This window comes from Notamacropus eugenii, chromosome Y (assembly GCF_028372415.1).
Source record: "Notamacropus eugenii isolate mMacEug1 chromosome Y, mMacEug1.pri_v2, whole genome shotgun sequence".
Taxonomy (NCBI): domain Eukaryota; kingdom Metazoa; phylum Chordata; class Mammalia; order Diprotodontia; family Macropodidae; genus Notamacropus; species Notamacropus eugenii.
Genome location: NC_092880.1, coordinates 1,951,958 through 1,973,676, shown reverse-complemented (window position 1 = coordinate 1,973,676; position 21,719 = coordinate 1,951,958). Strand labels below are relative to the sequence as shown.

At 39.2% G+C, this 21,719-nt stretch overlaps 1 protein-coding gene across 4 annotated transcripts in view; it reads right to left on the bottom strand.

Moving 5' to 3' along the window:
- LOC140516579 (E3 ubiquitin-protein ligase Mdm2-like) overlaps positions 1-18,693 on the bottom strand; it is a 29,328-nt gene extending 10,635 nt beyond the window's left edge. For 2 of the 4 annotated variants that reach the window (XM_072627511.1, XM_072627514.1), the window contains exons 1-7: positions 18,385-18,463; positions 16,354-16,428; positions 12,912-13,045; positions 11,755-11,804; positions 8,030-8,097; positions 7,816-7,909; positions 5,918-6,078 (exon numbers count right to left, since the gene is read on the bottom strand). In XM_072627511.1, coding sequence (XP_072483612.1) covers positions 5,918-6,078; positions 7,816-7,909; positions 8,030-8,097; positions 11,755-11,804; positions 12,912-13,045; positions 16,354-16,428; positions 18,385-18,450 — 648 coding nt within the window. In that variant the 5' untranslated portion in view covers positions 18,451-18,463. Of the gene's footprint in view, positions 1-5,917; positions 6,079-7,815; positions 7,910-8,029; positions 8,098-11,754; positions 11,805-12,911; positions 13,046-16,353; positions 16,429-18,384; positions 18,464-18,598 lie in introns of those variants that run through there. The other 2 variants (XM_072627515.1, XM_072627512.1) reach the window with 2 other exon arrangements.
- Positions 18,694-21,719: the final 3,026 nt, after the last annotated feature.

Sequence of the window (21,719 nt, the reverse complement as noted above, 5' to 3'; positions counted from 1 at the left end):
TCTTTTGCCTTGTTCTGGCTTCCAGATACAATTTATCCAACTGTTCTAAATCTTTGTCCAGTTGTGAAATTTTTTGAGCATGTTTCCCTTTCTTGGTTTCTTCAATTTTGTCCTCCAGGGAAATAATTCTATTTTAAACATGTTACCTTTTTCTTCAGATACTTCTAAGCTGTTGTTTCAGAAATCTCAGGAAAGTTCTCATTCAGTTTCTTTTCATTTTATTTCAGCTCCTCCATGGCATTTTTCTTAAATTCATTTCTTCCTTAAATTCCTTTACTACATCCACTGTTCCAATATCCATTGTGTCCTAAAAAGATTAATGCTTCTGTTTTGTATTTTATACATTCTATTTGTCTGGTGTTTATGTCTCTACTCTTATATTCATTTTGATTGTATCAGAACCTTTTCTCATGTTTATTAAGCCTTGAATTTTTTCCCCCAAAATTTTTCTCTTGAAAAATGATAGTGTTTTTCACCCTTTCAGGCATTTATTGACACAATTTTTGGCTCATTTGGGATACTGAGAAGGTTCTCCATGGATCTTTTACTCCTCCATCTTCACAGAAGTTCATTAATCACATTTCTTAAAATTTCAACTCCTGTACAACAGTCATCACAACAAAAGAGTGGGGAAAAAAAGCCCATAAAGTATTTCAACCAGCAAATACTACCTCATTGGCAGGTATATACTACCTCAAATGGCAGCCAAGGGCAATACAAGTTGAATACAAACTCAACTGTAAAACTACAGAAAAATGTTGGAAAACTACAAGCAGTATTACCTCAAAACAATGAAAAGTTGTTAAGAAAACAATCCAACAAAGATGTTGTGAGATCCAGATTAAGCCAGTTCATCCTGAATGAATTTGCAGATAAAACCAGATGGAATCAAAAAAAAGTAAAATAGCAGAATTGTGAGGATTTTTTATGGTAGTATATCATTCCCATGAAAAAGATATGAAATCATCATATTCAATTCAGGCTTTGTGAAGAAGTGACAACTGTACTTAAACCACAAGTTGGGAGCCATTAGAAATGGCCAATTAGACACAGAAAAAATCCATGCTACAGGAAACAATTCCTGAAGCACTCAAGGATCAATTAGCAGATAATCAAAAGAGGTGAAGATTCCTAAAGACTGAAAAAGTTACGGATTTTGCTCTTACCCTGCTCCCAAAAAACAAAAAGCAAAAATGGGTAGGGGAGAAACGAAAGGAAGGAATTGAGAAAACAGCAGCAACTAGCACCCCATTTATTCAAATGGTCACAACAGTCCATGCTCACATCAATAGTAACCTCAACAAAAACCATTTAAGCGTTATTTTCTTAGACAATTTTCTACAAAAGACCACAACTTTACAGTCAACTCTATTGACTCAAAGATACAGAGAACACAATACACCACTATTTATTTTTCACTGATTTTCTTCTTTGGAGAATGGGTCTCCTCAACCAGTCCAAGACGGAGAACATACAGCAGCCACTAAACAAGCCTGATCCAAAACCGACTGTTATGGAAGCTTCACTCTGCTCCGTCTACGACCTGCGCCACTTTGCTCCTCCTTAGGCAGCCTGGTGGTCTTCCACTCCCAAAGGTTGACCACATTGGTGCTGCACTTAGCACACACCATTAGCTTCAGCCACACTGCAGCTCAGCACTCCCGAAATCAAGGGGATCCATCAACCTACCCCAGTAGCAAGGATTATAGATGTGCATCATCATGCCTGCCTATTATTCAGTGATTTAAAAGAATATGACTCAAAAAACAAAACAAAACAATGGAGACTTGAAGTCTCCTCAGATGTGCATCTGGGAGGCACATATCAAAATCACATAAGACTCACAGCAAACAAGACATCATGAAAAATATACTTTACATCAAGTCTGAATGAAGGATTCCTTATCAATTACAAGCCTATCCAAATGCTTCTAATCAGATGACTGTACTTTTTGCATCATCCCCTGTAACACTACACAAAACTTCAAATAAACTCACACCAATGTGAGGCTGGTCTAAAAATCCACAATTGGAAAAAAATAGTGGATTAAAATATTGCCTAGATAACGCCCGACGGCCAATCAAATAAGTTTGCCAATGTTTGTAGGATAGGCGTACCAGATGGAGAATGAGCTTGGGCATGAATTGGGTAGGGATGAGAATGGGATGGGTTACATTTGGAAATCAACAGCATGTATTCATTAGTTCTAAATTACCTGATGATGCAAAAGCCTGTTTTAACACCAATCAATCACAGATACCAAATGGTTCTGAATCATAAAACAATGATCATGCATAAGAAGGGAAGTTATCAATGGGAAAATTCATTGTATTCAATAGTTCATAAAAACGAGATGTCTGTAAGATGCTTTGCAAAACTTAAAACACCATGTAAATGCTAGCTGCTATTATCATCATAATCACAAATTATCTAAAGAGCTGTTACCCAATAGTTAAGCAGTCAATATCAAGTTTTCAAAAGAATTACAAACTGTGAACAAGCATACAAAAACATGTTCCAAATCACTATTAATAACAGAAATGCAAAGAAAACAATTCTGCAGTTTCATCTCATACTCAGCAAATCATCATAACAAAAGATGAAAAGAGTCAATGCTGGAGGATCTATGAGGAAGACAGCACTGCTGATGGACCTGCAAACTGGTCCAACCATTCTGGAAAACAATGTGGAATAAAATGTAGGAGAAAAATTCTCCTAAATTGTTCATAATCTCTGATTCAGAGATCCCAATGCTTAAGAGTATAGTCCTGGGGGGTGGAGAGGGAGACAAACAGCTCTCACATACACAAAAACAATCATAGCAACACTTTTTGTGGTTTCAAAAACTGGACCCATTTAGCTGAGGAAACAGTTGAACAAACTGTGGTGCATGAACATATAATATATTATTGTAGCATAAAAAACAATAAATATGAGAAATTTAGAGAAAAAACACTAGATAATGAAGAAATGCAGAGTATGAAATAAGTAGAAACAGGAGAATAATAAATTGCTGTGGTCCAGTTGTGTCCTATTCTTCTTCCTGACTCCATTTGGGGTTTTCTTGGCAAAGATACTGAAGTGGTTTGCCATTTTCTTCTCTAGCTCATTTTACAGTTCAGGAAGAAACTGAGGCAAGTAGGGTTAAAATGACTTGCCCAGGGTCACACAGCTAGTACGTGTCTGGGGTCAGATTTGAACTCAGGAAGACAAATCTTCCTAACTCCAGGCCTGGCACCCTACCCACTGTGCCACCTAGCTGCCCAAAAAGCAATATATATAAAAATGATAAACAACGTAAATTGAAACTACACTAAAATAAAGACAAACACAAAAAATTTAATGATCAGTATGGGCTCCTCCCCTTCCCAAGGAGAAAATAAATATATTTCTCTTCTTTCTCTGAGAAGATAAGGAACTGTGGGTTTGGAATGATGTAGACTACTGTCAAAAAGTTGCTGACAGTAGTTTTATTTACCCATTTTTCTTTGTTACAAGGCAGGGCTCATTGTATATATGTTGGGAGGGAAGAGGAGCTATAAACTGAAATGGTGGCAATGTAAAAACATAAAAAATCCATAAAAGTCATTATTCAAAACAATTCAGCTGTACTTCAAGGCAAGGTTTATTTGGTTTATCCCTTTATTAGTGAAAATGGATTCTTCCCTCAGTTGCCATCCCCCTTCTCCAAACAGCCCCCATGTCTCTTTCCCCCAATAATGTTTTCACAATACCTAGATTAAATCCCTATTTGCCCTAAAAATCAGCCCTCCCCTTCTCTCAGTTCTGACCCAGGAAGGCTGCCCTACTCCTCCTGTCTTTATTCTCTCCAACCCCTAAATCTAGGAGTAAAAAGGACCTTTGACAGGCTCAGCATACACCAATAATCTACAACCCTTTCCTTTTTCTCACAAGGCCTGCCCCTTGAAGTGAGGGTAGAATTTTGGGATCCAAGTCGGAATGGGTAAATTTTGAGCCCAGCTTCTAATAGTTCAATGAAGGTAGCCTGAGTTTGAACGGAGCAATGAGGGTTCCAAATTCCAACAGATTGATCAAGGCTCTGAGTTCCAATAGACCAGTTGAAGAACAGAAAAATAAGTCATAAAAACTTCCTACTATCAGTGAAAGGAAAAGTATCCAAGGAGAGGTAGCATGGAACTTCTTAACCTTTTTGTATCATGCCCTCCAAACCCTGGCAGTCTAGTGAAACCCATGGACCCCTTCTCAAAAGAATGTTTTTAAGTAATTAAGGAAAATGCTAAATTTCATTTGGAAATTAGTGAAAATAAATATGTAATTCTTCCCCTATCTAAGCTCATGGACAACCTGAAATTTATCCATGAATACCAGCTTAAGAATCAGTAGTAGACAGAGTTGGTCTCAGAACTCAGTGTCCCAAGCAATTCCATATGATTTTAAGTTATAGAACAGTTGCTAATCTGTATTAATAGAGGAAGCCTCCTCACCTGGGACTTTACATCAATAAGATCACAGGGTAAGACTACAAAAAAGAAAAAAAAGACCCAAGTGTCCTGGCACAAGGAGATGATAATTACACTATACTATGACAGACATGTCAGACTATATTGGAAGTACTATATGTAGCTCTGGGTATGACATTTTTTGAAGAAATGGTGAAAAGTTAACATTCAACCAGGAGTAGAACTGTAACAGGAGGAGTACTCTAAATCATTGTATTTTTCATTAAAGGAAATAGGAATGTTTAGCCTAGAAAAGATAACATTTTATAGGGGATATGATAATCTTCAAACACATGAAGCATTGTTATGTGAATGCAAGATCATAATTGTTTTGCTTGACCCCCTAAGACAAATTGATAAAAAATTACAGAGAGGTCATTTCAGTACAAACTAAGGGAAAAAAAATCTCCTAAAATTGAGAATATTTAAAAGTGAAATGGGCCAACGTAAAAACTAATGGATTTTCTGTCAGAGGAAATCTTCACTTAGGCTAAATAATCAATGATTAGGCATACTGGAAACAGGATTCATGATTTGGAAAGGAGTTAGATTAGAGGATCTCTAAATTATTTTTTAACTCTCAGCCTATGGTCCTCTGATAAATAGTATAAAAGACTGTGTCAAGGATATTTATTATAATTACATAGTGAGATAGCCAGGAAAACAGTTAAAATAATACAGCTAATTTCAAAGATAAAAGACACTGGCCTTCAGCTAGATGGATAAATTGGATAAAGTGGAAACCAAAGCCATGATTTATATCTCCCACCATGCTCAACACACAGTAGGTACTTAATGAAATGTGATAGATTTCAATAAAAACCAAGATTGATACTGTCCTACCATACATAATGTCACATCCGTATTTCCTTCCTTCCAGTTAAATCTGCCCTTTTTTACTTCCAAACCTACCACGTCACCTATGTGGTAGGTGTTGAAAATAATGGACAATGACATACTTGCTGGTGGCTGAAACGTATAGGCATTGCCTTAAATTATGATTAAGCTTTCCAAGAAAATACGCAAATTCTAGTAACTGAAAAAACTAGGAAATATACCAGTTATGGTGCTCAGACTCATAGGAAGAGCTACAAATATCTAGGTTAATGAAATTTGGGGGGTTCTGCCCTGGCTTTTTTAACTTTTACAATCACTAAAGTAGAATTGCTACAAGTTTCTAAAACCATATAAGCTTGATTCTCTTAAGTATCTTTCATCACATTTAATATTAATTTTATCATCAAATCTCTAACTCTCCATCCCCAAGACTACATCTAAGTGGATGTTATTACACAGTCGCTCCCCTTAAAGGGAAAATCTTATCACAAATTCAGAAGCCCATACTCCTGTCCTTTGAAAAAGAGCTTCTTTCAAACCCCCTTTACCTACATTTCTGCTGACAAGATAGCTAATCTATTTTAACAAGAAATGATTACCGGACTTGAAGGGATTTCTGTTGAGTCACTGCTACCGCTTCGTTCACAGCATATCTCACTTATGACACACAGGGAACAGCTTTCATCAAATGTAAGGGAAATACTATCTGACTTATGTCGTTTTCTGTGTCTTTCACCAGGCAACTCTTCCGAATTTTCTTCTTTTGGTGAAAAAAAGAAAAAACTGTTAATTTATACAATTATAATAATTCTAGAAAGTGTTCTGTGTACCTTTACATTGACAATTTTTTCACCAAAAAGTTAAAATTATAGGCATATGGACTAAAAGGTAACAGTAACATACAAACACGTCTGAAAAGAAACATCTACCAAAACACCTCCAAATGAGTCTTATAAAAGGTCATCAAACATATCATTTTTGCAGACTTGTATCTCCACAAGTAATGATTTATAAAATTCACTAAAGAGATTTTCTTCTTTCAACTCCTCTGTATGTTGATAAATATTGTATTCTAGAATATGAACTTTTATCACTGGCATCTCAAAAAATAAAAAAAAATTATCGCTAAGGTGGCTTTCATCATTTCAACTTCTTCAGAATCCTATTTCTTCAGCAGGATATATCAATATAAGTGAGAGCTACTTTTAAACAAAAGATTACCTCCATGATTTAAAACAGGCCAAGATAGTTGCCAATGACTGCAATGACTTGTGCGCACAAGACAAACCATTGAGATGTAAAAATGTTAAAATTACTAACATTTATTTATACCTTAAAAAAGCAAAATTAAGCTTTATTAACATTTAATAAACAACTTAGTACCAATATCCTCACTCAGATGGGTCACATAGCACGATATGTGAGGTGTTCTAAGGGAACAGTGAGAGATATACCACACAGAAGGGTTGAGATTAGTGCCCTCATTCACTGATTTGCTTTCCCCATTATTACAACAAATTGCAGTTTGTTTTCCTGGCTGAGTGGATTTACAGTATTATCTAGGTTTATCTACACTAACCTTTGCAAAATAGACAAGTGATTTAAAAAGATTTCTGCAAAGAAACTATGGATTGAGGATAATATTAATAATGCACGAGCACAAATGAACATGAATATGGCAGGGATGTCATTCCTCTTACTCCTTCATCAGCCAAATTACAAAATGAAAATGACAGTACAATGAACTGTAATTAAATAAGACAGAAAATCAATCAAAATCCTTTGAAATTATTCGTAATCTTTGAAAGATGGATCTCAATCCATTATCATTCATGTTTTACCTTGAATTATCAAGATTTTCAAAGATAATAAAGCACATATTCAACTGCTCTCACTCTAAGTATTGCAATTTTATGTACCATTAATAAAAAAAGTTTAACTATTGTCCTTTACCTGTCATACTTTAACTTCTATTTTTGTGTTTTTATAACGTATGTAACATATCAGTGCAATAGTTTCATGTAAGCAATTTATATGACAGTGTACTACGCTGAGGGTATATACTCAAATGTTTTTACAGAAGTACAATAACAGAAGTACAAAATCAATAAAGCATAAGTGTTGTATAAGCATATTTGTGATTCAACACATTTCTAATTTTCTCCTTTTACATTTTCTATTCAAAGATATCTTCATTTTTCATTTTCTCAAATGAAAAGTTACCTGCCACTGGGAAAAACTATACTTAAGATATACTGCAGTAAAAATAAAACATTTTAATGAGAAAAAAATGAGAAAGAGTTTAAAGAAAATAATTAGCCAGCCTTAAATAAATGAGCCCACATCATATATCAACAGAGAATGAAAAGAAAGAACAGAGATCCATCCACTTAACAAAGGAAAAAAAATCCTTCAAGCAACCACCATCAATACAAAAGTTAATTTCAAGGGAGAAATGAAACAAAATTTTGAAACTAAGTTAAATATCACCATGTACCTGCTTCACTATGTGTTCTCCTTCTGGATGAGGTAGTTGGTCTAGTATTCAGATTTGGTGATGGTTTCTCTTCCTGCAATTCCTGAATAGACTCCTAAGTATTCAACACAGATGCAAAATAAATACTAAGCTTAAGAATACCAGTCAGCTAGAAGTCAAACAATTTCCGGGGCAAATGAATTACTGTAGTAGAAAATGAAAGGTTAAAGCTCACCTTTTGATCACTTCCGATTTCAAGCTGACAGCTGGCTTCATTTGTTGATGTATCTGGACTAGCAAATTCTTAGGAAAAAATATATAAATTAGGTGTTTAGAAAAGCCATTTAATTGGGAAATGCAAAACATGAACCTCTTACAAAGTTGAAATTCTTGTCAAATATGCTCCTAAGAGCTGGCACAAATATATTTCTTTAAAATAGCATTTTTTCCCCGGAAAATTTAGAAATGAAAAATTCGATTAAGATTTTGAGTTAAATTTCAGAGGTTGTATGACCATGGAAAAGTTATTTAACCTCTCTAAACTTGTTTCTTCTACTAAATGGGGATAATAGTATGTAAAGTACCTACCTCACAATGTTGAAAGATTAAATGAGATAATATGAGACACATTTTAAGGGTCAGTCATTATTATTATTAACACAAACATGAAGTGAAACAGCCCACTATGTTCGCATAAATTTACATGTTTTTCTTTGAGAAAACAAGAATATTTAAGAACTCAGAAAATAATATCTGAAGACAACAATCTCTATAGCTCCCTACAAAGGCTTTAAAAATTATTAGAGAAATAAAAACAAGAGAAAAATCATTCCAAATACTAAGTTTTTTAATGCATTAACATATTAAATGTATTTTGGTTTGACAGATGAAAAGTTCTAAAATTTATATTACACAGTGTAATAATTATTTTTGAATTCCTGTATTAGGAGACAGTACCACAAATCTCTATTCTGAGTAACTTTCTTTCAGATAATTGAAACGTGAGGACAGATGGATGGCTACTTTATCTACATACAGGCAATACTGGACCTCTCAGCCATGACAGTAATCAGAGGATATGGGGAGAAAGCTCAGGCTGCAAAGAAGAAAAGTTTGGGAAGATGGAAAGCAGTAGAAGCTCTGGTAAAAGGAGATAGGGGCTGCTGGAGATCCAGGTTGCTTCACAGAAAGAACTTGGAGGTAACAGTCAGGTTCTGACTTACAATAAACCAAAGAGAAGATATAACTGTAAACATTTAGGAAATCACTGATTAAGACTCATATAAATTCAAAATGAATTTAGTAGCTCAAATTTTAATTTTAAAGTAAATTTTCTGATATTTTAGAAACAAGATTAGGCCCAAGCATATGTAACCATCAAGTTTGTTTTGAGTGACAATTTTACTGAAGTTTTTCAAAGCTATGTAAGTAAAAAGACTGTGTTATAAGGAAGGAATGAGGTTAACAGATAAAGTAGTATGGTACAGTGAGAAGAGGGCCAGGTTTCAAGTCAGAGGACTTTGGTACACATACTGATTGTGCTATTGTGACCCTAAGTAAGTTATTGCATTTCCTTGGGCCTGAGTTTCCTGTAAAATGAAAGGCATCTACCATGCCTTTGTGGTCCCTTCTGGTTCTAAGCATACAATCCCATGATCACAGCTTCAGTGAGCTTTTGGTGATAGCTTGTATCCTAGTAGAAGAAAGTAGTCTTCTTACTTCCTCTATTTCTAAGCCCTATGGAACTGCATAAACAATCTAGGTCTAGACCTAAAAACTAGTCTGCTTTTAAGAATCTGAAACTGAAAGGAACTCCCTATTTTTTTTTTTAAACTTGAATTCTTTTTTATTAGATTTGCATGAAAGTAGGCAAATACAGTGTCACTAGCCTTTTAGATTGCACTCCCATCTTCAGCCAGCATTTCATTCCCACTTATTTAAGATATTGTACAGAAATCTGAAGGCAACTGTCAGATTTCATATTCTTAATCTTGTGTTCATACCCTGAACATAAATAGGAGAATTTGGAGTCAGAACTTAGAAAGGAATATGAGTTTAGTTTGGAGCATATTGAGTTTGAGATGTCAAAAGAACATTTAAATGGAAAAATTAATATACAATTTTGTCCTTCAGGTAAAATTGTTACTATTACCTCCTCTCTACTCTATAAGGAGGTTGGATACACTGTAGATTAAAGACAGACACTGAGAAGGCTGGAGATAAACTATTCAGTGGTCTCTTACAGCATAATAACTATTTTCACAAGATCCTCTTAGACAAAAGGTATCTTTACTACTCTAACTGGGACTGGCATATAACCAGAGTGACCCTGACAGCATTTCTCCAAATGAAAAAGCTGATGAACCTGCTTCTTGAGAGCCATGATGATTTGTCAGGGAAATACCTCATAGAGATCTTCGAGTATATGTAGAGATTCCTGTCTCCTAGTTTTTGGATTGGCTGTGTACCTAGGAACTCCCTATTTTACACACAAGAGACTCACACAAATTTCACTGGCCAAAAAACATCCTTGCCCTACAAATTAAGATTGATTTCAAGGTAATTTCCACTCCTTATACAAGACTTAAGGAGTTATGTCTAAATTCTGTTTGCTTCACGGAACAGGAAATTCCCTCATCTAGAGATGCCATATGCCCAAGGTTTTATTTAACTTCCATAACTTTTTCTGCCAAATATGACAGCACTCGAGGGTAGCACTTCTAACCTACATGTCCTTCTGAGATGAAAAATGAAATTGATAGTTATAAAGCCACCAATAGCTATTTGGAGAGTTCACTGTAGCTTCTATATTATAGCTACAAAGAATCTGGGAGCAAGGACAACACACAGGCAAATATGTATGCAAAAATCGAACCCAGGAAAACTCTAGTTCCAGGCCAGCCCTAATGAAGTGGGCAGATTCAGTCACAAGTAATCCCTGAGCAACTTATGAGTTTCAAAGGCATAGGCAGCATGGCACAACAGAAAGTACACTGAAACTGGAGTCAGGAAGACCTAAATTTAAATCCTGTTTCTGCCACTAAGTAGAATGTGGTCATGGGCAATCATTAACCCGTCAGACTTCATGGCCAAAGACAGACCCAGGCACATGCAGAGCTACTGTGAGGTTTAAATGAGATAACAATATTTAAAGTGCTTTTTAATCTCAAGCATTATATAAAGATCTCAATTATTATGATCATCTTTGTATTCTCAGAGCCTCTCCCAATGCCCTTTTCTTTTCACACAGTGTGCTTAATATTTGTTCATTTTAATTGAACATAGAATATGTCTTCTCTTGCAGCTGTGTCTTCGGATGACCTGGGAAGAAGCTTTGGTTTCTTCTAGATAGGAATTTCAGGTAGAGGCTGGGGAGCAGCTATAAGGCAGAAATTCAGGTTTAGTGATTCCGAATTTCTAGTCAGTGCTAAAACCAACCTGATTTCCCGGGAAAATCTTGAATTAACAAGGCTATGCTGAAATAGAACCACACACTGGGGACAGAGAAGCAAGTTATCATTTACTCAGACACAATGATCTATGTGGTACTCTGTTAGTATACCAAAAAGATACATACTTATTCAATGGTCTCATCCGGGACCACTGATTATTATACTATTAACCAGGACATAAAATCCACTTTTCAGTGTTCTAAGTTCTAGCTATATTGATTACCTCTACAAACCAAGGACTTCTAAATTACTCAACTTTCAAAATAAATCAATAATTTCCAACTTAAAGAAGGTCATCGTTAATTTTAAATTTACACATAACTGATTTAGAAGCTATAAAATACTACATAAAAAAAGTTTCTTTGTACTGTTCCATGAAATTATTCCATCAAATTATTAAAACTACTACTCCACATAATTAATTCTGCATTTAATGAAAACTAGTTATGAAATGCTAGAATGTAAACAATTCAAAAAATACTTTGGAATTCTTTCAAAATCAACTTACCTTGTTGATTGACTACTATCAAGTTTCTAGAAATCATTGCATACAATCTCCTGGTGGGGGTGGGAGAGAGATAAAAAAATATGTCTGTGATGAAAAATCTGCATAGTGGTTGAATTCAAATTAATATAATCCAAGATTTAAATAGTTTCAAACGGAATCAACATATTAGGGCCGATAGAGCACGCAAGTGACAGAGTTCAATGCTCTCTTAATAAAGAACTGACCTCTCTTAATTAGTACTAAAGTAAGCCAACAAAGAAGACAATTTTATGAGTCCTAAGGATTTAGAGAACTATATCCTTCTTAGTACTATTTCTTCTCGATTTGTCAAAACAAGGAAAAAAACATAATCTTTCTCACAGAGAAGAATCCAACCTACAAAGGAATTGTATTCATTTCTATTTTATCATTCACATTAGGCTAATCACTTGATGTTCTTGTTTTATTAGTTCAACATCTACAGAGGAACCAAGGATCACTTAAGTAACTAGGCACATGTAAAGAACAGTTGGTGACTACCATGCATGTCATTATTACATATTTTCTAGTTCCCAAAAGAGAAGGAAAATTAGCATTACCAGCTAGTTACCTGCTAAAATGTTTCTATTTACTTCCATTTTCCTAATCAGTAATTTTCTTGAATGTTCAATCTCCTTCTATATATGAAACTTCTGGTCAGAAATCACTTAAAAATTGAACTGTACACAACAGCAGCTACAGCATCAAACATTACCTAACATGAACATATCAGAAATCATGTACAAACAAGGTAATGAATTTCAACTCTACAAGAAAACACTGGCTCTAAGTTACATTTAGATGTCAAAACAAAAGTTTCACAGCAGCATGTCAAAACGGGAAATAGGCATTTTCAAAAGTAGTTGAGATGTAAGCTATTTACAGGCTTAGTGATCAGTAACCTGTTATGGTACAGACGGGATAATGCATTTGGAGAAAACAAAAATGCAGAGCTGAAGAATTAAATTTCAAGAGTTTTCATAAGAATACAAGTTTCTAAGACTATCTCATGACGTTTAGCATGACATATAATTATAGAAAATCTTTCACTAAACAAAGATGATCCTACAGGTTAAAAAAAAGAAACAAACCTGAAGTCATAACGGGATTTCTAAACGAAGTCAACAGAAACAGCTTACCTATGCTCTTTCACAGAAAAGCTTGGTACCCCAAACAGATCTCCAAGAAGGTCATCTGAACAATAGACAATGTGCTGTTGCTTTTTATCATATAATTGTTTTGACATAATATACTGGCCAAGGTAGAATAAAACCTGAAATAGAAATGAAATCTATGACTAGAGAGAAATCAATGCCACAATCTGAAATATATATAGCAAACAGGCTATATAGTATTAGTATCAACCTCTGTACCATATCTACCAGGAAGTTCTCAGGAATAGGTTTGATGCCACCTAACACAGAATTTGAGAAGTGGGAGCAATAGGGCAGCTCTCTAGTCCAAGTTAGAGACAAAAGGAATCCCAACTGTAACATACCCAACAAGCAGTCATTCAGTCTCTGCCTGAAGACCTCCTAGGAGTGGGAGTCTGCCACCTCTCATTCCACCCTGGGAGATCAGTTAGAAACTTTTTCTTAAAGCTTAAGTTTGCCTCTTTGCAATTCCCCCCCCACCCCCCACCCCAGTCCCTGGTTCTGCCCTGTGTGGTCCAATGAAACTAAGGACTGTGCCTCCTCCACGTGACAGTGCTTGAACTTCACTGTCACATCCCTCAGGTGGCTTCTTCTGGATAAACACATCCACTTCTTTCCACCAAACCTCAGCAGTCATGGACTCAAAACTCTTCTTCCTGACTGCCCTCCTCCTGCATACTCTCAAGCTTATCACCATCCTTCTTCAAAAATTATTAAGAATCCAATTCACTAAGTAAGGTCTGACAAGGTTAAGAGTGGTGAGATTTTAATCTTTCTATAAAAACGTGTTTTTCAGAGAACTGTTCCAGAATGATGTGTAGTTAAAGCTGATAGATCTTCTGGATTCATGTCTGTGATACCGCCATCAAAAGTAACTAAATTACAAGAGCTTTCTAAACTACGATGACTTAGCATCTTTCTCCTGTGGTAGTCAGTTTCTATTCCTTTGCAATCACAAAGCTCGAGAGCCTACGAACACACTACCACGAGACAAATCATCTGCTCACTAACAACAACAGAGAACAACCCCAGGAGATCCCAGAGAGAGGGCAAGTTAAACTCTACCCACATCCAAGGGGGCCTTAAGAGTACAAAAACTGATATTCTCATGAGTCATCAAAAAATTCATGTTCTGGGAATTGAATTTTGTTCTGACAAAGATGGCTAAACTAAAAACTTGACCACGGACTTCTAACGTCCCTATCTTCTCACTCCAGTTACCACAGGACAGACATGTCTAAAGAATTCACTGCTTTCCTGGATTCCCACAATTACTTAAATTCCTAAGTATGAGCTCTCCCTCTCCACCTGCAAGGCTATAGCTGTCAATAAACACCCTATGATCCACAGTCTCACTAGCCCAGCTACATTTCTTCCCTCCATGTTTTTTACTTACAGCTGCTGATGCCCCCTCCTCTTATGTAATCTCCTCTCTGTCCTTCTGTTCCTGCTCTTTTACGGTTCTCCTGCCAGTCTAAATAATCTTCCTCAATTTTCTTTGCAGGATCATCACCCACTAACATGATAAAGTCCCCGAAATTCTGTCCTGAGTGCTCCTCTCTTCTCCCTTTGACCTCTTTCAGTCATCTCATAATCTCCCATGGATTCAGTTATCTCTGTGCAGATGACTACAAAATCAACATCATCAGAAATAGTCTCTTGGATTCCATACAACATTTCCAACTGAATGATGTCCAAACATACAGAAGAGAAACTCATCTTTTCTCTCCAATCTGTCCTTCATCCAAATTTCTCTTTCCGTTGAGAGCTCCATCCTCCTTACAGTCAGCCAGATTCACAATCTTAGATATCTTTGATTCTCATCACTTTCCACATCCAATCAGTTGTCAAGTTTTGTCAATTCTACCTCCATAAAGTCTCTTATGTCATTCCCTTCTTTCAGACACACATAGTCAGCACCTTATTTCAGACCCTTATCACCTATTGCCTGGACTATTCCAGTAACTTCCTAAATGGTTTCCTTTATTCCAATTTCTCCCCTTTCCCAACCATCCTCCAGGTAACTGCCAAAATAATCTTCCAGCAAAAGTCTAGCCATATCATTCCTGTGCTAAATGCTCCAGGTAGATGAACTCCTCAAACCTGGGAATCAAAACCCTTTCCAGTTCCTACTTCCCCATCTCTCTTCCAGTTAAACTGGTCTAATTCTGGTTCTCTAAACTTAGCTAAAGCCCAGAAGCCTTAGACTCCTTCCAGGTACATCCTAAGTGCCACCTCTTTCTGAAAGCCTTTCCACTTTTCCTAATTACTTTTGCAATTAGTTAATTAAATAGGGTATTTCCAATCTCTCAAAAGAAAGCACTTTCTTCAACATCAAGGATTATTTTCACTGTCTCTGAAACCTCAAAACTTTGCATGTTTAAGAAATGTGCAATGAACTGAAAACTAAAATTCCCTTGGAGGCAGAATATGAAATGGGAAAAAAAAAGTAAAACTCACATTATTGGTCCCGAACAATACCATTTAACTTGAAGCTTAAAAAGAAGCACGCAGGCTGGAAGTACACACTGCTGAACGATTCCCCTAGTTGGGGAGGTTAAAATGGTAAAAATATTCTAAGTTTCTACCCTCTTCTTTCCTCTTCCTAGAGAACAAAAGCTAAGAAGCAACTCTTCACTTCAAAACTGGCCTTGAAGGAAAAGAAGCACCCTAACCCACGCTCAACCAACTGATATGATCATCCTTTCTCTTTGTCAGAGAATAGTGAAACCTATAATAGGCATAGAGTAAAAGGAAAGGCCTCAGCAAAAAAGTCTCATTCCCTCTCTTCTACCCATCAACATCCCAAAAGACATCCTTTTGGACTAAAAAGATCTTTTTTTTTTAAATTAAATTACTCTGGGAAGGAGAATAGTGTAATGATCACATTAGTGCCAAATTACTTTAAATAACATGATGAGAATAAAAATGCTGACTTAGGAAAAGGAAAAGAATTCTAGAGCAGAGGAGGATTTGGGAAGAAGTAAGGCCACAACTTTGCATATAATACCACTGTAGGCAGAGTTGAAATGCTTCCAATATAATGCTTTCTATTTTATTTATAAAGGATAAATCATGAGTTAAAACATAGTTCACATTATACAAAGTGCCTATAGGTAAGCTAGCTCAATAGTACTCCAAGTACATACATTATCTTCTCTGTGACCTCCCTGTCTCTTCCACTTGAAACCTGATGCTAGTATTTTCCACTGAGTAGTAGAATCAGTATATTAAAGTAGTGTTACGCACCTACAAAAAGAGTCAAATTCCTTCTACTATCTCATCTCCCTAGCAGCTGAACAAATTCCTCCACAATGTAACTATTTCACCATGACTGTAAGTTATATTATGCTGAACAAAAAAAATTTAATTGTATTTCATCTCAAAATACAATGTACTTCTTTCATAATTTCTGAATATACCTTACCTCCTTCAATGTGAATGTTTCTTTCTGTGCACCAGCAAACTTCAACAACTTCAAGAGCAATGGTTTTGGTCTAACCTATAAAGTACAAACATCATCTATAACACTTGGAAAATCTTTCTACAACCAAGAGTTTCTTAGTATGTAACCACGTAAAATAATCAAATACATGAAATCATAAAGTGTGGTGTGGCAGTGCTAGATTTGGAATCATAGGACTCAGGTTCAAAACCTCTTTCTGGGTCTCAGCTTCTTCATCTGTAAAATGAGGGAGTAGGGACTAGATGGCCTCTAAGGTCCCTATCAGTCCTTAATCTACTATCTACCCAAGACTATAGATTACCTACATTTAAGTTTGATCAACCCACATCATGGACTGTCATGGAAGTCTAAAATAGGCAGGAATGAAAGAATCACAGCATCCAGAATCCTAAGATCTTACAAAACAATCCTCTTAGTTTTACAGATGAGGAAAAGGAGGTCCAGAGAAGTAAAGCAATCAGTCCTCATAGTTATGAGCCTGTAAGAGTTGGAGCTAGAACCTAGCTCTTCTCCTCCAGATCAATGGTCTTTCCATTACCCTACAATGCTTCCTTAGGGCCTGGGCACTTGACTTCATAGAGGACCAAACCTGGGAAATACAGGACTTAAGCTCAAGTCCCTGCTTTACAAGTTGCTATCAGCTTAGACCTTGGGCATGTCACAACTTCCGTGACTCAGTTTCTTCCTCTGCAAAATGAAAACGTTAGACTAGATGACCTATAAGGTCCTTTCCAGCTACAGAGATATCAGTCTATGTAAACTATTCCATAAGGGTGTGACTTAAACTCCTGCCACTGCCAAGTCAAAAACTTAGCCAAAAAAACAGCCTTGTGGATTTAGTTTAACCTAATGAAATAACCCCCAAAACATAAGTTTCACGTGGTTCTTCAAGGCCTGAAATTACTTTTTCAGGACTCCCCTATCTCAAACATTCAGCATGTCAATGTCTACTAGATTGTGAATTATGAGGGCTGAGACCTTCTCTTTTCTATTTTGTATCCCCCACAGCACCTAAGACTCTTGCAAACAGAACGTACTCCGCGTCTGTTGAAGAAATATACTTCATACTTCACCAGAAAGTAGTTCTAATTTAAAAAAAAAAAAGTTGTTCTAATTCTTACCAACCCTTTGGTTCACGATTAAACAAAGGTACACTCTTCTAAACAGAGAGCTTCTGGGGTTTTTCCACTCAGATACTAACAATTACACTGCTCAATTTATGCAGCTACGATGAGGTAACAGGTTGAGATGCAACCCGAAAAACCTGTACTTATGGAAATATCTATTCCATAGTCAACTAAAAGGCAAATGTTCATTCCGAAAAAATCAACTTTAAAATAAAATATAAAAACAGAGTAAGTACAAACTTTCGTAAAAAGATATCTATAATACCTTTTTTTTTTTTTACCAAAAACAAAGCACATAATAATAATGATAGAATCATAAACCTCTGAAATTTCCTATCAACTCTTTTTATGCCAGGCGGCCAGTTAGCATTTTAGCTCGTGTCTACTACGTGCAAGAGGCCCTGTACCCTAGGTTCAAGGACCGACTTCTCAGGTAAGGAGGAGACAAAGACTTCTCTTATTCAAAATGTAAACTTAGAAAGAAAAAGTGCTCCCAAAGGTCCTTAATTTCCCTCTAAAGACTCCATAAACCACATCTTGACCAGTCATCCTAACCTGAAAACTTCAAGACTTCTCAGGACAGCTCAGAACAGGACAGAAAGAGAAAGAATAAGACTTAAAGCCTAACTTTCAGCGCCTTCGCTAGATTTAGGGGGGGGGAACCTCACTCTGCTAATGCTCCCGTTAGGAACAAGCCTACACGGTCGGATTGGAACTTCTCTTTTCGGCCTGAGGGGGACAATCGGATCGGGGTCCACTTTACAAGAGGAAAACCCTAGGAAAGCGGGGCTTCGTCACTTGTAGCTGAAACCCCCACGGATGACGGGGCGCAGGGAGGCAGAGCGCTGGGGACAAGCAGACTAACCAGGGTCTCTTGTTCCGAAGCTGGCATGTGTGAGGTGCTTAAGGCACCGTCTGCATCGGAAGACATTCTGGTATTGCACACTTGCCTAAAATCGGGAAAAGAAGCACAGACGACACAAGCGTGAGAAAACCGACGCCATGGCACCCGAGGCCCCAAAGTGGACGAGGCGTGAGAAGAAGCGAGAGACCCGATCAGAGAAGCCCGCGCCCCTCACCTGGGTCAGCACGGGAAGAGCTCGCCGAGGTCCGCCGGAGGACAGCTCCTGAAACCCAGAGGCCGGCAGGTGGCGGCTTCCATACCCGCGGCCCGCGGCCAAGTCGGGCCTTAGCTCCCCAGCACGGCCGCCGCCTGACGGGGCCGAACATGACCACCCCGAAGAGGAAAAGCTCGGTCAAGCCGCGGGCTGGCCCCGACCTCGCCCGACGACTTGCCGAAGAACCGGCCCCGGTTCGCCTGCTCTGCCCCCCACCCCCACGGGGGCCCGCCGGCCCCGACTTCCGGCTACCTTTGTCCCCGGATGCGAAGACCCCCTCCTCAACACCGTCCGCTTCTTCCTTTCCCTTTCCCGCCGGTGGCCGCCGACCCGCCCCTTCGTTCGCCCCCCTCCCTCCTGGTCCGAGGGAGACGTGGCGGAGCCCCAGAAAAGAGGGTCCGCCGGGAGGGCGCCCCTCGACCCCCAGGCCAGGCGAGGCCCCCCGCGGCTCCGGCCTCACCTCCGGCTCCAGAGCTGAGGGGCGCTTCTGGCCGTGCTGGCCACGGCCCGCGCCCCCGGCGGAACGGGGCCCTACCGCCCTGGAAGGGCGGTTTCGGACTCCAGACCCCGCTTCGCGGACCCTGGCCGGGCTCTGGGGGGAGGGGAGAAGGCCCTCGGCGCGCTAAGGCCCCCGAGGGAAGCCCAGAGCGGGCCCGCGCCGAAAACCGCATGGGGTCTTCGGGTGCGCAGCCGGGCCTCGGGAGCGAGCACGCACCCCTCCCCCTCCAAGGGCCCGCGCCGGAAGCCGCAGGGATATCTGCGCGTGCGCACACCTCCCTCAACCCCAAGCTACCTTCTCGAGCGCGGCGGTCCATCCGGGCCTCTGCGCGCGCCGCCGAGCGTTCTACGCGCCTGCGCAGCGGCTGCCGTTCGAAGCCGATCCAATCTCACTCGAGCTTTCTTTTCGCCCTTCATGTGTTTTTATTGACGCTGCTTCACCTCGTCAGTAGGGCGCCAGGGCAACGAACAGCTCCGGCTTGTGAAGAATTAAAAACAACATGACCCTCAGTAAGAACGATTTTTTAAAAAGCGGAGAGCAAACTCCAGAGTTCCCCAAAGTGTTCCCAGTTTCCTGACCGAAGCTTTATTTAGTCATAAAGTGAGGAGCGGCCCTCAAAATGGGCTTCTTCAGTCAGCTTTTTACCAAAAAAAAATACTAGCACGCTATTTTAAAAGGTACAGAAATCAAAACCTTTTCGGGCTTCTACAGTTTAACGAGCTCCTGGAGATGGCAAAATTAAGGTTGGCCGGGCCTCCTATCGCGACTGTCACGATACCTGGGGCGCCTCTCACGATGCCTGTCGCGACTCAACACCTAGGCGTAACCCTTCCGCCTCAGCGTCCGTCCGCATTTACTGGCGTGGTTCTCAGACCTGTGTGAGCTCGGTCCCAGAGACTGTGGTGGAGGACTTGGGGGGCCCCCTGCGCCCCTGGGATCCCCAATTGATCCCGTCTCCATCGTGCTTGTACCTAGCTCTTGGAGCGTAGTTGTTCCCCCATGGGAGGGTGAGCTTCTTGAGGACAGGAGCTTTTATTTTCCTTTCTTTGTATCTGCGGTGCTTAGCCTAGACGCCGGTATACAAGAGGTGCTTAATAAATGTGTGATGGCTGACCCGACCAAACAGCCACTCTCACTGAGAGAGACTTCTCCCTGCCCTCCCCTCCCCAACAAGAGCCTGGTGGAGTGAACATGGAAAAAACCAACCCGTAACAAAACAGCACCAAGGGAAAAGGCTGGGTGAGACACCTTCCCGAATTCCCTGAGCCCGAAGTAATCCCTCCCTTCTCTAAGCTACCGTAGGGAAGACTTTGTCCTTCTGTTAGGGCGTATTCTGCGTTATGGCATAATTCTGAACATGCACACTCCGTGAGGCAAGGTTCGTGTCTTCCTTCTTTTTGTGTGTCCTCAGAAGTTGGTACAAAACAGGCACTCCAGAAATGTTGATTGAATAGACTTTGGTCAGACATTTTAGCACCGTAGCCATAGGGAAAGAAAGGAATAATATTCTCTTTTCTTCTGGAAGAATGCCCTCCAAAATCCACTAGGGAGTTAGGGAGGAGTCCCTTCTATTGGCATTGAGTGGGATAGACTTGGTGAAGACTCCTCAGATTGTGGCTTTCTCCCAAGGGTGAGGTGGGGCCTGGAGGCTCGGGGCTGCAGTGTTTTTGGAATAGAATAGTTCCATATAAGGTATAAAACTGTGTGGTGTACTGGGGTCTCAATGATTCGACAAAACTTGCGTAATTCCTCGATGTCTTCAATTCAAAGGGATTGGTTAGATTTCGTGTCTAGAATGTAAGACCATATCCTCAGCTAATGAGGATAATGGTCAGTGGGGGGAGGAGGGACTTGCGTTAGGGTTTATAAATCACTGTCCTGATTTTTGTCTTCGGCTTTCCTACTCCTACAGGTGAGCCCCGCTTCTCGAGAATCGAATAAATCACTTTTCTGTCATCACTTTGAGAGGCCTCTGAGTAATTGATTTATGTAGGGACCTGAGCCATCCCACACATATGCATTCAGCCTGTTGCCTTTCTTTTTAAGTTTTTAGGTCAACAGAATCAAGGCTGATAAAGATGTAGCCAAGAACTATAAAATGAAAAAAAAAAAAAAGGTCAGGCATGCAGCTGAGAAGTAGAAAGCAAAATTATCATTCTACTCTGGTCTTCTTCTGGGTGACCACGAGTCCTCAGTGAAGGCAAAATTTGCACCAAAGGAAACGTGTTCCTGGCTCCCTCCCAGGAAATGTCGCAATATTTGTAAACAAAATAAGCAGACAAAGTCAGCTCCCTAGCAATTTATTTTCCCTCCAGAGTTAATTTAAGCTTGAATGCCTTCCAAAAGAACTTGAAATAGGGCCCTCTGTCTGTCTTGGGATAGTGGAATCAAAGTTTGAGTTTTGTCTCTGTAGGTTGTCAGTCAGGGGTGTCACCCATCCTGGCACGTGGGGGTACTGACTCTGGCATCCCAGAATTGTTCCTTCCTCCAGCTTCATGAGGGAGATACTAGGCAGCAATCTCTAGAATCAACAAAATACACCACCCCGTAATCAAGAGGGTGGTCCTTGTTGAATTAGCAGAG